General features: G+C 45.2%; 2 protein-coding genes across 2 annotated transcripts in view; one reads left to right on the forward strand and one right to left on the reverse strand.

Annotated features, from left to right (window-relative positions):
• The first annotated feature begins 482 nt into the window (after positions 1-482).
• On the forward strand, positions 483-8,936 carry LOC119457076 (alpha-tocopherol transfer protein-like). Its single transcript, XM_037718904.2, has 4 exons — positions 483-1,275; positions 3,952-4,122; positions 7,344-7,454; positions 8,766-8,936. The coding sequence occupies exons 1-4, from the start codon at positions 1,054-1,056 to the stop codon at positions 8,934-8,936; spliced, it is 675 nt and encodes a 224-aa protein (XP_037574832.2). The 5' UTR covers positions 483-1,053.
• A 5,565-nt stretch (positions 8,937-14,501) lies between these two features.
• Positions 14,502-17,386, reverse strand: part of LOC119457077 (uncharacterized) — a 58,628-nt gene continuing 55,743 nt past the window's right edge. Inside the window, exons 18-20 of the mRNA XM_049669888.1 lie at positions 16,833-17,056; positions 14,713-14,817; positions 14,502-14,637 (exon numbers count right to left, since the gene is read on the reverse strand). Of these exons, the coding sequence (XP_049525845.1) occupies positions 14,558-14,637; positions 14,713-14,817; positions 16,833-17,056 (409 nt within the window). The 3' untranslated portion in view covers positions 14,502-14,557. The remainder of the gene's footprint in view (positions 14,638-14,712; positions 14,818-16,832; positions 17,057-17,386) is intronic.

Consider the following 17,386-nt stretch of genomic DNA (forward strand, 5'->3'; position numbering starts at 1 on the left):
CTAAACCACGATCACTCGCAATAACAGTTGTTTTAGACGACATTCGGCAGTGGGTATTGTTTGATACTATTTATAGATGCAACATCTGCGTCCTGTCATCGGCTTCAATCGGAGTACACTTCATTGCAACATATTTGTACAATAGTTGTACTACCTATCGCGACCATTCAAACTAGAAAAAAATCTTTTGTTTTTCTCGCTTTGCCATCGGCACAGACGACACGCACTGCAGGCTTGATCACGAAGATATACGCAGATGTTAATTGGATCACAAGGCTGCATTTCTGAACTTCATATGATTGCATTGGATTTTTATTCTGCAACAAAGTTTCGAGGATGACCAGGCGAAAAAACTGCAGGTCGCAGCTTGGTTATGATAATGCTGACTTTGTGAACGAACTTCTTAGTTGTTCCTAATGCTGCCTTTCTGCTTTTAATAAAGCGTCCTTTATAATGTGCACTGTATTGACAGAAACTTCTAATTTTGTCAACTCCAGGATGTGAAAGATATTTGATAATAATAGTGAGAAGACTAAGTTATTCACAGTATATTCTAAAAACATTCGCCTCTGACACTATGTGATTAATATTCGATTAGGTCTCGAAAACCACTATTCACACACCCCTACAAAATTACTTTATAGACGCATATCATAAAACTGGCGCTTGTCTCAAAAGTTACGTTAAATATCCATGGTAGCATTGGATTTCCGGCTTCAATTCCACACTTGCGACTCGTATACTCCAAAGCAATAGACTGAAATGCAAATTAGCAGTACTTTTTCATTAGCAAATTGCGACAAAATGCGATTAGTCGTTCAGTACTGTTCACGTATTCGAGTAATACTTTTAAAGAAAGTGAATATCAATTGACATATAAGCTACAAACAATTATTTAAAAAATGTAATTGACAGCAATAATGGAAGAGGCTATATATCTGCCACAATCTGCGGTTTCTCTTTGCAAGTGCATGTGCAAAACTGTTTACTGACCCATTTTCCTCCTGCTCAGGGGAAGAGTCGCTGAACGCGAAGACGAACAGCGAGTTCCTGATGGCGTTCCTTCGGTTCGGCCGCATGAAACACAAGCGCGCGTTCGAGCTGCTGAAGCACTACTACGACTCCAAGAGGAAAGAGGCCGACCTGTTCCGCAACCTGATGCCCTCGGAGTTGGACCACGTGTTCTCCAGGAACCTCGTCGGTCTACTGCCCGACAAGGACAAAAAGGGCCGCTTCATTCTCGTCCTCAGGGCGGGTGCCTGGAACCCCGACCAGGTACGCAAGTGGAGACTATAGCACAAGACGACAGTGTCTCGCTCGTATGTGGCCCACAACGACGCTCTCAAATCTGTGCAGGTGTCTGAACGGAAAAAAATGTTTTTTTTTAGCCTGAATGAAAACGTAACTGAAATGTTATTATTTTGTTTCGGAGTGAAACCGAAATATTTTTGATCGGTTTTCGGTTCAAGGGGAAAGTCGGCAATCCGCAACAACCGACGCCAGGCAACGTCAGAATTAGCGCGTACCTCAGGCGTATCTCAGGCAGCGATAGTGGGAGCGGTGGTCTAATCTAAGCCTGCCGCTTGGTGCACTAGCAGATCGGCATCGTAGCAAAACCCAGGGCTTGCGCGTTGAAGAGCTCATCGTTTCATTTTCTTCGGGTACAACTCTGTTACCGAACGTTTATCGTTCATTTATGTTCGTTTATTTTATCTGAACAGCGGTCTCGCATTTCGGCGAGTACACCGAGCATGATCTCATAATTCATAATAGCTCGAATAGCTCGAAGCAAGGACGGCCTCACCGAGGACGAGACGACTTGTGCAAGCCCTCATCGTCAGCCGCATTACATTCGCGCTACCGTATCAAACCACGCGCAAAACGGTTACCGCGCGCATAGAAAAATGAATTGAGAGAAAATTGCTTGAGAAATATATCGACAAACATAAATATTGAGAAAACTATTATCAAATTATTGAGAAAAATAAATGCTGTTTTATCAATCGTTACTTTGCTTCGAAAATATTTGCATGCGAACCGAAATCGTTAAAAACCGTTACGGATAATTTTTTTTTCGTTCCGGAGCAGAACCGGAACGGAACTTTTTTCAGTTGAACGAAATCAAAACTATAACGGAAAACATTTCGTTCCGACGCCCTGCTCTCAATAGAGTAGCTCGGCAAATAGCGTAGACGTGCTATAGGTTGGACGTGTGCAGGAATGCTGGAGGTATACACTATATAGTGCTGGCGACGCCATTTCGCGACGCTTTTATCAATCATTGCATGCATGTGTGTCGCACGAATTCATCACGGGAAGAAAAAAAGATATGGTAAATAAATTTGTGATTATGCCATTGCGGACACGCCTGTACGCCAGCTGATAAGTATAAAGTCGTTTGTTGGTATAAATGTTCTGTGCGCTGTCGTTTTCGGATGCGTTTTCCGGTACGTATACCTATGCTAGTCGCTATTAGACTTTACCCGAACAATGAAGACATCTGTAACGGTTTAACTTTAGGAGAAAAAAAAGAGAGAGAGAGAGAAAAAAAAAAGAGAAACGTGGGATGTAAGGAGGATACCTCGAACTTGAAAAAAAAAAAGACGAATTTATTAATCTGTAACGGTTTAACTTAAAAAAAAGATAAAAAAAAGAGAGACGTGGGATGTAAGGAGCATACCTCCAACTTGGAAAAAAAGAGACGAATTTATTAATCTGTAACGGTTTAACTTAAAAAAAAAGAGAGAAAAAAAAAAGAGAGACGTGGGATGTAAGGAGCATACCTCCAACTTGGAAAAAAAAAGAAAGACGAATTTATTAATCTCTAACGGTTTAACTTAAAAAAGAGAGAGAAAAAAAAAGAGAGACGTGGGATGTAAGGAGCATACCTCCAACTTGGAAAAAAAAAGACGAATTAATTTAGCACATTCAAGTCATCCAAACCAGAAATCCCCGGCATGCAGCCTTCGCAGGAACCTTTATTGCAAGGCTTGGTCGCGCTCAAGTTGATTAACCGCGGGGAATGTTGAGCCCTTCTTTTGGTCCTCGCTGGTGGACGTGAGTGAACCGCAGCATTCGGTGGAGTGGTATTTTTTGTACTTGGGAAGTAGTAGATAACTATCACGTCACCGCGATACTTTCGTCTAATACTCATTCTTCCCCAACGCTAAAAAACTTTCGCAAAAAGCGCATTTTTTTACAATTTCCCGTGGAATTGAAATTAGTGCTGTTTAGATGGTATTGGCAAACTAAAGCAAACTGTCCTCCCCCCCCCCCCCCCCCCCCCCCTCTGGCAGAGATCCTGGGTGCGCTACTGCCTTCTATTAGCAGGCGTCAGCGCAATCCTGCATCGATCCTGTCATACCGAGGGACAAATAGAAAACAGAAAGAAAGGGTAAATAAAGGGAATGGAAGAAGCATAGTCGAGGGAGCAATGAATGTAACTGCGATTTTTACACGTACCTTTTCTGTGACGTTATGTCAATACTCATTATACGCACAAGGACTGGCTTTGCTGTGCTATGTGCGTACATGCATCTGAAACTGTAATTTACATATCAGTGGCTGTTTATTTGCCTGCTAGCTCTTTAGACTTGCAATCGTTCTTCAGACTGCAGGCGAAGTCGGACGAGCTTCACGCCTATAGTGTGGATGTGCGTTATTTTTTTTTCTTATTCAAAATACCACAAATACTATTTTTAGAAAGATGGCAACGAGGCAGCAGAAAGCACGGCATGCCAATGTGACTATTTTGCGGTTTGTAAGTTTACAACACTACTCTGCCTTTACTGTTCCCCAAGGCATGCAGTGTCTGAATTCTAAGCGTCGTGCAAAAAGGAGCGAACAGTTGCCAAGCTAGCGTCCGTTCCCCCTGCCTCCAGTCCCAAGAGAAGAGGAGGCCCGAACAGCTTTCGGAAGTATATAACAATGCGCTATGGCCGCGGAGTGCAGGTGTCGTTCATGGACGCGGTGCGCGCCATCCTGCTGTGCTTCGAATATATCATGACGAATAAAGCGGCGCAGGACAACGGTCTCAGCATGCTCTGCGACTTCGACGGCTGGGGTTACAGCAGCATCCTGGCAGTGCCCAGTACGAGGATCGGTGGCATCTCCAGAGTCTTTGTGAGTACTCACATTTAAAAACGATGTCAAAGGTGCTGGTATGTATAGGCCTAGTAATTAGCAAATGGAACCAGTTTATAGCGAACAGGAGTCAATGCCTCGTCGCCTATTTTTTGTTTTATGTCTTTTTATTCATGAATGGGGGAACGACAGTAACGCTGAAGAGAGATCTCACTCGGGCCTGGAATCCTGCCTGGATCGGCCAGGTGGTGAGGCACGAGCATTCTGCCATAATCCCGCAGCTCGGAACGAACCGCACAAATTGGCATGCAGTCGAACCCGGATATATCGAACCCACATATAACGCATTATTGTGTATGTATACGAATGTGTATACATGTGTGTATACGAATGTGTATTGAATTGTATATGAATGTGTATATGAATTGTGTATATGAATTGTGTATACAAATGTGTATATGAATTGTGTATACGAATGTGTATATGAATTGTGTATACAAATGTGTATATATGTATACTGTGCATATCGAACAGTTGTAAAATCCCCTTGAATATCCCATGCAAATGTATAGGGCTGGTGCACGCGTATATAGAACGCCCGTTCACCAGCACATTCGATATATCGAACGCTGCGCCACGCCGAAGACAGCTTCATTGAGTCTTCTGGCACCTGGAGGCGGAGAAGAGAATGTGCAGTCAGTGAGCCCCGTCGAGCTGTTCGACTAGCCCGCGTACTACCTCGAACGTCAACATTCCTTCTTTCCGATTTTCGTGGCGTCGTCTTGTGGGTTGAGTGCCTGTTCGTGAGTTCATTTCCCGCAAGCGATGACCGCTGCGAGGGTAAAGAAAAGAAACAACTTGGACTTTGCAGTGGAGTTGAAAGTCATCCAGCAATCTTTTTTTAGTAAAAAAAAAAAAAAAAGCTAGCTTTTTTTTTTTTTTTTTTGTCCGAGTTGCTTGCAGTAACATTAGAGGCCCTCGGACGTACCAATCTGTAAGCCGACGTTCGCTTCAGGGCCTGTTATTTTATTTATCGAATTACCTACGTATCGACCATTTTTCTGATCCCCTTCAGATTCGATATATCCGGGTTCGACTGCAGTAGCTGATCGCTGCGTCACCTCCGGCGCTTCGTGTTGTTCCGTTCCGGACATCTCGGAGGCCCATGCTTTGCTTGCGTGCGAGACGCGCCGCACTGAGTGGCTGACACTTCGATGGCTGAGCAGAAAGGCGCTAAGGCTCGGCTGGCCATCGGCGTCGACATTATGTTAGTGCTATCTTTTCTATATTACCGGGCCAGGGAAAAAATGAGAGTATTCTTCAAAACTGCGCAGTTAAAGACGGGACAGGAATGAATTCACGGAAACGAAACAACATATACATACGACGGCAGCCCTCATATATACAGGGTGTCCTAACTACCATGGACCAACATTTTAAAAAAGAGCAAGTGCGTTACTCCAAGAAAACCTAGTGCATATTGTTTCCAGTGCAGTGGAGTAGCCGCCAGTAATTTTTACGTTACTGAGATATAATTGGATAATTGTAATGAATTATCTAACTCGAGAAGTACTGCCCTAATTATCGAAGAGTCAATGAGGAAATTGTAGAGCACCATGAAAAACTCCCGACCCAGCTTTCTGTGGCTAAATACGTGGTACACAAAAGCGCTTTTCGGAGCATGAAAGAAGCCTGCGAATACACGCAAAGTGCCTCGAGCAGCGAGTCTCGTGGCAATTTTGCGTGTATTTGCGGGCTTCTTTCACGCTCTGAAAAAAAAAAAAAAAAACCTTTTATGTAGCACGTATTGATCAACAGGAAGCTGTCGGGAGTTTTCTCATAGAAATTTCTAAAATGAAGACAGTACTTCTTGAGTTAGATCATTAATTACAATTACCCAATTAAATCTCAGTAACAAAAAATTACTGGCGGCTACTCCACTGCACTGGAAACAATATGCGCTAGGTTTTCTTGGAGTAACACAATTGCTCTTTTTTTAAATCTTGGTCCATGATAGTTGGGACACCCTATATATAGTATAACAATGGGCCATGTGGTATTATATATATATATATATATATATATATATATATATATATATATATATATATATATTACCACATGACCCATTGTTATACTTTATTAGCCCCATTCCATCCCTTTTATAATGTTACGGCATTGAGTGTGCGTTCAATAAATAAATGCATTGCTAAAAAAAAAGAAACGAACAAACAACATGATTGCTAATCATTCGTGCGACACGTGCTTCTCAGGAGCGCAATTTCTTTGTCTGTTAGTGATAATGACGGCTGGCTGGCACACGTTCCTTCGTTTCGATAAATTCAATTGGGAATTTTCGCTCGTCCTTGTCAACTTTCTTACGCATGTCCAGTCTTTAACTGCGCAGTTTTTAAGAATGCAACCATATCCACTTGCTTAGCTATCGATACTTTTCAGGAAGAGAATACTCGGTGCCTGAAAAGTCCAGTTTGCTAAATGTTTGCGCATATCTGGGGGAGTTTTCTCCAAGGAAAATGCTTAACTTTATACTTGCATCACTGCCTTTAAAGTAAAGCAACGACAATCAAATCGCGGCGGAGAGAAAAATTTCGACACCAACTCATACCTTTATAACATCGCTTTCATTGTCTTATTTTAACCTTGTGCGTGCCCGTATTACAATTCATATAAACGAATTCATTTAATTTTAATTTCATAAGTATGGGGTAGGTATGTGTACAAGGAAACGAAAAGAAGAGGAGGAAATTGAGAAAAAAAAAGGAAAAAAGACAATAATAGCTCCTCACAAAAGATGATTTTCTTCGATAATCTGTGCACATGACTAAGGAGCACTACTAGAAAATTTTGGTGCACAGACTGGGATGCCACTTTAGAGATCAACATCCGTGTGACGTCGTGTCGGCAAAAAGTAGTTTGTGCTAGCATATCCCACCCAATATTTAATGTAACTATATTAGGCTAGTTCAAATAACCTAAATTGGTAACTCTCCCACTTCTTGAAATGTCAAATACTAGAGAAATTTAGCCAATATCCTCTTTATTAGAGAGATTACGCTGTCCAAGCCGCTGGGAAGCAAGCTTGCATTACTCGATAAACCAACCCAATTTCTAGCTTTAAGAGTGCAGCAGTGCAGCTGACATGGTATGCGCAAAGTATTGTAGTTGTGCCATTTACATATGCCCAATATTTTGTATCTGCCTGCGTTGTCCGTGACAGTTGCCTGTTGTGCCCTTTGCAGCCCGGCTACCCCGTGAGGAAAAAACGCGTTGACATCGTGAAGCAGCCTTACAGCTTCAACATATTCTTCAAGATGATCACGCCCTTCCTAGACGCAGCGTCAATCGCAAAGGCAAGTCGGTTTCGCCGTAGGCACTAGAAACGCTAGTATAATGCGCTTTAGGTTTACGTTAAAAGAACAATGTGGCATTTTAAGCTGACATGGTAAACCGCATTTCTGTAAAAAGGTAAACGTCAGCCTTAACGTGAAAGGAGTATTAATAAGCCAGTAAAGACGCTAAATAAATAGAAAGGCGTGGAGCCCCAAGTTAGATTTTTAAGAAGTTTTTCCTAATAAACTGCCAATAACCTGCGAAAATATTTTTAAATCCCCGACATCATACCATCATTAGATTATTGAGCAGCAAAGTAAAGCTCATAATGGTATAGGCAGTATAAGTTACAGTAATCGATAGGGGAACAGCGCAAAACACGACAAGAAAACAAGAAGAGACACACCAGCGCTGGTGTTGTGTCTCCCTTCTTGTCTTCTTGTCATGTTGTTTTGCGCTGTTCCCCTATCGATTACTGTAACTTATACTGCCTATACCATTATGAGCTTTACTTTGCTGCTCAATAATCTAATACCTCGCTATGGTGTCAATTCTGCGCCCTTCGGTGGAAACAACGGATTCCTACAAAACAAGAATCTAACCTTCTACGATCCGGCAATAATTTGTAGCAAAAATTCAGCGAGAAAGTAGATCAGATGTATTTAACAGCGGAATCTCTCAAGTCGCGCAAATATTGGTTATTACTGCAGCGACATGTGGGATACTGTACAGAAACCAGCATCAAAGACGGTTTTTTTTTTCGTTTGTTATCGATGGCAAGCCCTTATAATGACTCTTCCAAAAATGATTCACACTTTACGACGTAATTTTATGAACTTAAGTATACTTCCGTTCATAAATATTGTCATAGACGGACACTGCAAACCAGTGTTGCCACTTTTATTCCAAACCTCTCGCCAAATATTGACGCCTAAAAATGGCTGCTTTGTGCAAGAACAATATTGAGATTAAAATGCACAAAAAAGCAAAAAAAAAAAAAAAACGCTGTCAGCCAGATGCCAATTTTTGTAGTTAATTAAGCTTAAATTTGTTGAGCAGAGCAAAGCAATCGTACTTGTTGGTGTTCCTTCATCTTGTGATGCGCTGAGTATATACATCTCGTGAAACTAATAATCACGATAGGACAAACCAGACAAGGACAAAAGAGCGCTCCTTGGAGTCTCACTCAGCCGTATACTCAGCGCCATTATAAGATGAAGCTTAAATTCGCTACAGATATGGCGGCAAGAATGCGTTTATAAATGACAGTCGCCGGTATCCTGGTGCTAGCTGCACTAAAAAAATCATCCGTGTTCGAATACGGCGTGCAGGTGCACTTCCATGGCACGGACACCAAGTCGCTGCACAAGCGGTTCCCGGCCAAGATCCTCCCCAAGGAGTTCGGAGGAACCAAGGGCCCCTTCGATGCCTCCGTGTGCTACGAGAAGCTCAAGGGGAAAGAGGCTGCGTTCGCCGAAGACTTCGAGTACGGCTACACCTAGACCGTCGTCTCGCGCGAACGGCAGCGCCCACTTCGCCTGCTCAAAGACGCGATACACGTCGCGTGTTCGCGTTCATTGTGGCGCATACTGCGCATTGCTTTTAATTCAATGTAAAATACTAAAACAAATGCATATAGTGATATAGTGTTACATCACGTGGAATTTAACTTTCGAGCGTTTCTTCTTTCTTATTCTGGCATCTACTCTACGATCGTTTCTATTAGCTGAATTAAACCAATGTACCGACTTGAAGAAAGCATCTTCTTTCCCCGGCCCAAGCGGCACGGAGACGCCCGCGGGCACGTTCACAGTATCGTGTCGGCTTCCGCAGTCCCACACAGACCACCACAAACGATGCTTGCACAGTCACAACTTTCCGTGGCACAGGCTCGTAAGGAGATGTGATCTCGCGCTTCCTGCTCAAAGACGCGATACACGTCGCGTGTTCGCGTTCATTGTGGCGCATACTGCGCATTGCTTTTAATTCAATGTAAAATACTAAAACAAATGCATATAGTGATATAGTGTTACATCACGTGGAATTTAACTTTCGAGCGTTTCTTCTTTCTTATTCTGGCATCTACTCTACGATCGTTTCTATTAGCTGAATTAAACCAATGTACCGACTTGAAGAAAGCATCTTCTTTCCCCGGCCCAAGCGGCACGGAGACGCCCGCGGGCACGTTCACAGTATCGTGTCGGCTTCCGCAGTCCCACACAGACCACCACAAACGATGCTTGCACAGTCACAACTTTCCGTGGCACAGGCTCGTAAGGAGATGTGATCTCGCGCTTTTGGGTGCAGTCGTCCATGTATACAATGTTGCGTGATATGAAGGCTATATATTGCAGTCGAAACTTGCTAAAGTTGAAGACTGGGCGAGATTGTATGGCGTACTTGTTTTGTGGAGAGCACATTAAATCACGCAACGCAAAGGAAGAGGACTGTGCGGGTGTGTTTCTCTACGTTTGCGCTACGTGATTCAATGCGCTCTCCACCGGAAGCAGTCAAGTCTCAATTTGTTCGGAACCAGCGTCCGCACCGATAAGCACGACGACGCAGAGCCACATGGCATAACATCAAAATTTTCGAATATATATACGACACACTTAAGCCCCTTCGAATATCGAATATCAATTTCTTATTAAAAAAGTGGGCAGCTTGCACTAGTGGTGCAAGGCTGGAGTAAGCAGCAGAGCTGGTGATCGACCGAGCTTCTTCCAGATTTTACCAGGCTTGGCTAAGTTTTGCTAGGAAATGCTAAGTGCTGCTAGGCATGGTATGCCGAATCGGCTCGCCGCCTATACGCGCAGGTTCTCGTTTGGCCGCGCGACGCGCTTCAAGATGAGTGGCTTCTTCGGGTGTCCGGATCTTCTTTGGTCGTCCCATGTCAATGCTACACGTACTTGCCACAGAGTCAACGAGAGTTCTGCGGCCGTCGCGGCGGCTCTGAGCTTTATATCCCCGGTGACGTCACGGCCAAGCTGCGTCTCCCCACTTGCGGGGCGTGGCTGTTCAGAACCTGCCGGCTGCAGTCACGGACACCGCACTTTCGGCGCGAACGCGGGGAAACGCGGACGGCGTCGGCAACAGCTCTGCGCGTTGCCTCGTTGGTGCTGCTAAGTGCTGCTCCAAATTCTTTCTTTCTCTCTCTGGCTCTCATTCTTTCTCCCTAGCATAGCACGCGCCGCGCGCATACTCTCCTTCCCTCTCCTTAACGTCCCATGCAAGACAACATGTGCACGACACGGAGAGGAGGTGAAGCACACGCCGCTCCGCGAGGTGGTTGCTAGGCAACGCGCGGTGACGTCATGGCCAGGAGCAGTTGTTCGCACTATGCAGGACAATTAAGAGCTTTAACAGCTCCGCTGTTAAAATGCCTTTATAAGGAAGCGTTTAGGACCTCCAAAATCCTTCTTTATACAGATCACTTCCTTGTAAAGATCAGTCACCGTACCACTCCCAATGGAGTAGGCTAAGCGCGTCCAGCAAAATAAAGCCTTTAACACAAATGCAGATTTTCTTCTGCACACTTCCGACAGAACATGCCAATGCGGCCGACCTTATGGCATCGAAACTCACGCACGCTTCGCGACGAAACCCGGGAGCCATGCAAGGTACAACTTCAGAGCGTCGAATGTCGCTATTGCCGGCCACCAGTGTCGCTAAAGATTATTTGTTCGTCCTCGGGCTCTTGATCACCGCTGCTGCCTTCGTCGACCTTCGCCTCCTTTTCGTTACTGTTGGCTTTGACAACATAGCCGGTCGTAAGTTCCGAGCGACTGCATTCGACCCATCACTCACATGCTAGCTGAACAGCCACATACTTGAACCTCCCGTAGACGCAATCGTCAGGTCTCCATCTAGTAACGTTTGTAGTAAGTTAACAAAAGAAGCGCAGTGTCATTTTTGGGGAGAGCGACTACTACTAGTCCCACATTCAATCCCATTTTAAGCCACATACGGGTCCGCGAGGTATTTGAGAACACAATGTTGGCTTCAGGCAGAAAAGAATATCTCCAGCAAAAATAGACATATTTTTACCAAACTTTGGGAAATATTTCTCTTACGGTTTATTTCAACAATTACTCAATGAATCGCCATGCGTAGCAATAACCGATTCAATTAGGCTTCGGAAACGGCTGCATGCACGGATCAGTTGGCCCTAAAAGATGTTGGCCATTGAGTCAGCAATGGTGTCCTTCAGCGAGTCTTTTGTCATCATCAGCCTATATGTCCACTGCAGGATGAAGGCTTGGAGGACTAGGAGGCCACAAGTTGGGAGAGACGTGGTCGTAGAAGTTGTCAGCCAGCCACTCCTGGGTGACGCAGGCGGTGTGGGCGGGAGCCGTATCTTGCTGAAAGACATACGGTCTTCCTTTCGAAACAGTCTCTATCCAGGGCTTTACAACGGTGGCAATCACCTCCACGTACGCGCCAGCATTAACGCCGAGTCCGTCTGGGAAAAAGTTTAGCGGCATGACGTCACCGTCGCTGCTGACGACTGCGAACACCATCACAGACGACGGAAATTTTGTGTGCATCACAGTAGGTACCTCATCAGCGCTTGCGCAAATCCACCTGTCGTTACGTCGGTTAACTTATTGGTCTTGGTCAAAGTTCTTTTCACCTGAAAAAAAAAATAAAAATAAAAGCCAGAGCCTTCCAGGCTTCTCAGGTATCTTCAGCTTGCTTAGCAAGCGCTTGGACCGGAGCAGATGATTCTCCCGAGTTTTATCGGACATGAATTGCCCCCTCCTCATGACAGAGGAATGGTACCTCAATTGAGTCCTCGTGCACAGCGAGCCTGACAGTCGACTCTGCGACTTGGAGCTCCTTTGCAATGAATGACCCGCATTGACTTCCCTTGACATCAGTTCTGTCCGCACCTTGTAAACGAAGGACTTCGCTACGCTCAGAAAAGTGGCAATTTCCAAGTCGCTGTGGTGTGCGGTCAGGGCGACGAGGACTGCATGGCGTTTCATTTCCTGCGTCAACCAGTACGCTTCCATCTTTGAGAAAACTGAGCAGTATGAATCATAAGGCGTCAACCAACAAGAAGCCGCAACGCGTGTACAAAAAACCTCGATGAACGATGACGTCATCGCGCGTTGCCTAGCAACCACCTCGCGGAGCGGCGTGTGCTGCGCTTCCTCTCCGTGCCGTGCACATGTTGCCTTGACATGGAACGTTAAGGAGAGGGAAGGAGAGCATTGCTCGGGAGAGGGAAAGAGAAAATGAGAGCGAGAGTGAGATAGAAAAATAAATTGTAGCAGCACCAACGAGGCAACGCGCAGATCTGTTGCCGACGCCGTCCGCGCTTCCCCGCGTTCGTGCCGAACGGGCGCGGTTCCGTGACTGCAGCCGGCGCCTCTGGCGATGGCTCGGCAGGTTTCGAACAGCCACGCCCCGGTAAGTGTGGAGGCGCAGCTTGGCCGTGACGTCACCGGGGAGATAAAGCTGGGAGCCACCGCGACGGCGGCAGAACTCTCGTTGACTCTGTGGGAGTACATGTAGCTTTCACATTGGACGACCAAAAAAGATCCGGACAGCCGTAGAAGCCGCTCATCTTGAAGCGCGTCACGCGGCCACGCGAGAATCTGCGCGTCGTGGCGAGCCGATACGGAATACCGTGCCTAGCAGCACTTAGCATTTCCTAGCAAAACTCAGCCAAGCCTATAGTAAAACCTGGAAGAAGCTAGGTCGATCGCCAGCTCCGCTGTTTACTCCAGCCTTGTACCACTAGTGCAAGCTGCCCACGTTTTCCTTTTTTATTCTCTTATTTTTTTAGATTCACATAGATGGGATATCTGAAATTTTATAGCATTAAACAAGCTCGCGCAAAGGGAGTCATCGGCATTCTCTTTGGCTACGCACCACAAACAGCGCTTCGCGGTTCTGCAGCTGCTCAGCTCTGTCCCTTGCTTATCTAATCTGCGCCTGTTACGCGGCTTCTTGCATTCATGGTTGCCAGCGCTGTTGGATATGGCGATACAAGAATTTAGCCTGAAATTCCATTGCTTTTCCAAAGAAAATTTATTAATGCTATGGAAATTCAACAGGACATTTTTAGAACGTCAATGATCAAGGGTTCCTCAATACAGCCCAAGGAAGAGCATTATACGATAAATTGCGCCATGTTACCGACTGTCATAAAAAACTACGTTTTCCCGTATGCAGTGTGGTGTATATATGCATAAAAGCCCAAAGTGATATAGCAACGTAACTCGAGTGCTTGAGCGTCTTGTATTGCAGCAGTGACTGCACTTGGAATTCAATCGAGGTTTTGATGCTAGCAACAACACAGCTATTACGGGATTTATATGAGTGCAATGAGCGGGTTAAGCCATGCTTCCCGCACCGAGATGCGAAACGCCCCGACGAGCGAGCGCGCGCTGGTCCGCTGCTCGGAGTCGGTCATTCTGCTAGCTGCCAGTGGTAAGAAAAAAATAAAATTATGCGGTTTTACGTGCAAAACCACGATCTGATTATGAGGCACGCCGTAGTGGGGAGACACCGTATCACATGTATACATAATTTTTTTCCCCAGAACTTTTATTTACAGCGTGATTTGAACCGCCGACCCTTATGTATTACACCTACCGGATACGGTAACCACAGCGCCATCACACAAGTAAGCTATTAGTGGCCCGCAGAAATAGAGCGCTTTTACCATAACTGCTGTGGATAATGCTGCGGTGGAAGCGATCCAGAAATACCGGGAAAAGGGTGGCGAAGAGGCCAAGTTCCAAGTTTATTCTGTTTAAGGTGCGCAGAATCCCGTGCTTATTTCATCAAGTTCAAGATTTTTTTGATCGCCGAAGAACATTAACGAGAACGACATCGAGAACTTCAACAGAGATAAGCTTCAAATGTGGTAAAACATGATGCTTACCTGATTACATTTGCATCAATCGAGTTTCCAGGGACAGTCGCATGGAATAGTTAGTCTTATATTGCGATGTGAATTACTGTGTCGTCCAGTACTATACTATATACAACGTCACGATTGCAATATGAAGTCCCTGCTTAGACGGGAAGAGGTAAGGTTTACTAACACGAAAAGATTTCCTGCAACATGTTTTCGCTCTCAGAGAGGTGCGTGATGATCTCGGGCAGTTTATATCTTCTCCACGTCTACGCTTGCGACTTTTGCGTTCGCGTTCTCTCCAGTAGGCTTCACCTCCAGAGATTTGGAGCCTGCCAGGAAAAGGTCAGAAGAAAGAATTAGGGGGAAAAATGATTCAGATTTGAACGTCCGGAAACACGAGTCACCTGGCAACAACGAGGAAACTTGTCCCGCTGCAGTGTTCACGTCGTCCACATCGAAGCCGGTCGCGTGAAGCGCGCTTCTAAGTGGACGCGCTGCTGCATGCGGCACTGAACGGGAAGGAGAGAGAGAGAGAGAGAAATTTCTCAGCACATTATTCGTATGCTAGCCGGCGGAATGTGAGCTCCGCAAGCGAAGTTCGGGGAGTGGAGATTGCGAATAGCAGTATCGGGTAAAAAGGCACTTCGCTGAATAACAATTCGATCGCTTCAACTAAGAATACTTCGATATAGTAAAGTGTGGGCTTAGGCTAGATTGTAACTCTTGGTCAACGGCGCGAGTGAATGACTATGACAGAAAGTGACCATAACAGCGCTGGCCTCCGATTATACTTTGGTATTTCCGGAAGAAATTTTCTAGTTGAACTCAATGTGTTTTTTGTGGCACTCTGAACTTGCTACGTAGATTCAATTCCAAATATTTCAAAACATTCCAACTCAAATAATCTCGAGTGTCTTTGGAATATTGATAACGTTAATTTAGAATAAATGTGTCAGAGGCTCAAAATATTATAATTAAAAATTCATCTCGCATGTTCGAATAACGTTATGTTACAATTGCCTCACAATAATTAAAATCATGCATTCTATGTATTCAAAATTCGAATACTTCGAATATTTGTGTTCCGTGTGGAGGCGTTCAATGCTAAAATTTGTTCGTACTTGCAGAACGTGGCATCGGGGTCAGTTCACGACTGCGTGGGCCGTATTCCGATCGCGAAATGTAAGTGTGCGTGCATACTAAGGCATAGTCGTACGACGGAGAAACCGCTGTGCTCTAAAGTACTTCAGAATCGTCAACAACGCCGTCTCTCAGTTTTCGTACCAGCCTTTGGGAAGTAAAACCTTACCATACCTAATATTATGTGGGCCTTGTTAGTGGCACTAATTGAGCATTATTACTAATTCAACTGCACTAACGTGCAACTTAATTACGGACAAAAGACCTTCGTATGCATGCGCACGTTGGACTTAACGAGTGCGCCTCGCTTCGTCACACTGTTGACCCTCCTGGTGAGCCTTCACTTTCGCTCCCGCGGTTTGACCCGCATTGATTCACAATTTAGATAGTGAAACAGCGCTTTTCAAGAGACACAGAAAATGACAAGCACTGGTGCTATAGTGTGTGTGTGTGTGTTCATTATCTGTACAAGCACGAAACGGCGCCAAATAGCTCCCAGTCGTCACCGCTTATCCGAGCCTGCGAATTTCGTGCTCGAGTCCCAATTCACCCTCCGCTTAAAACAAATAGTCACCGAGCTTGCTTGAGCAAATAATGTTTTACTACATCTATTGTATAGCCTAGCCTCTACTTTACATTCTGCCTCCCGTTAATACCGATGTCTCCGTATTGCAGAATTACCTACGACCCCGGCTCTCTCATCACTGCATTTTTTTTTCTTTCTCGCCAATACTCTAAACAATATCTGTTGCTGTGTCTGAGTCTGGACTACTCTCTCTTTCTTGCCAAATTTATCTCAAACAACTTCTCTGATGTACTGCCGCGCGTCGTCGCCTTCGAAGATGTTACCGTCTTCATCCTTTTAGCTGTTTGCGAATCTTTAGTTGGAGCTCCGAGTGCGCTTATATGGTTCCAGAATATTTTTGAGCTTCTACCGATTTTTCTAATTTCATGTACCCAATTATCACTTGTAATTTTTTGTTGCACTAGTTCGCTTATACCCCCTTTATTTTCCCGGTACTTGTTCCATCGTGCTATTTTTTGTTTGCCTTGCATCGTGCTATATCACGTTTTGATGGATTGCTTTAACCTGTGTCCCATATTTCTTCTTATTTCCGCATTGCTTCGTCGTCTGTTCTGTACTGCGATTATGTGCTCAAATTTTATTTACCATGTATTTTACTTTTTCTTTTTTATTCTGGTTATATATACACTGTTAGGATTTTGACCCCCCCCCCCCCCCCTCCACAATGCCCTACAGACCTGTAAGGTATTTCAAATATTTCAAATAAACAGTGCCTCTCCTTCATGTACAATATCAACCTTTTGGCTTCTAGATGAAACGCCTGCTTACGCTTTTCCATAGCTTCCTTAATCGATATACCTGCTGGCGTGAGCGCCACCACCCGGCAGAAGGGAGATTCCTTGCCCCTGGGTAGCTTCGGGTCGTCGATGCCCACACGGCGCACTACAGCGGTGGGGATGATTCGCGCCAGCTCAGAGCTGCCGCTGTCCACCGACACTGGGGGCAGGATGGGCGGCGCTTCGAGCGTGTCGAAGCTCATCACCAGGCAGCGCGCGTCGCGACTCTGTTGCAAGATGTGCTCCCTGCGAGGCATCACATACAGCCACCCCTTCAGCACGCGCTTTGGTGTCGAGGACGGTTATCTTGCCGACGCTTGTTGGGAGTGTGTACGGGGAGGGCTCATATCATTAATTGGAACTGCGTCGCTCTGATCTGACGTTTGCCACAATGAATCAGAATGATTTGTTTCACTAATATGGCAGTCTGGCGTTCACGGTACGTGTCAGATTAGCGATAGAAAAATTGGAATAATACACAACGGATACAAAACGCATGTTTCTAATAAGACGCTTTATAGCTTAACAAACGTTCGTTTAGGTTCGGAGATGAAACCAGTAAGCGCCAGCTAACAA

The sequence above is a fragment of the Dermacentor silvarum genome, chromosome 6 (genome assembly GCF_013339745.2).
Source record: "Dermacentor silvarum isolate Dsil-2018 chromosome 6, BIME_Dsil_1.4, whole genome shotgun sequence".
Lineage (NCBI taxonomy): Eukaryota > Metazoa > Arthropoda > Arachnida > Ixodida > Ixodidae > Dermacentor > Dermacentor silvarum.

Coding starts and splice junctions, on each gene's coding strand:
- LOC119457076 (XM_037718904.2), top strand. CDS start 1,054: ATGGCGTTCCTTCGGTTCGGCCGCATGAAACACAAGCGCGCGTTCGAG. Junction 1,276..3,951: donor GTGCCTGGAACCCCGACCAG/GTACGCAAGTGG, acceptor CGCGGAGTGCAG/GTGTCGTTCATGGACGCGGT. Junction 7,455..8,765: donor ACGCAGCGTCAATCGCAAAG/GCAAGTCGGTTT, acceptor TACGGCGTGCAG/GTGCACTTCCATGGCACGGA.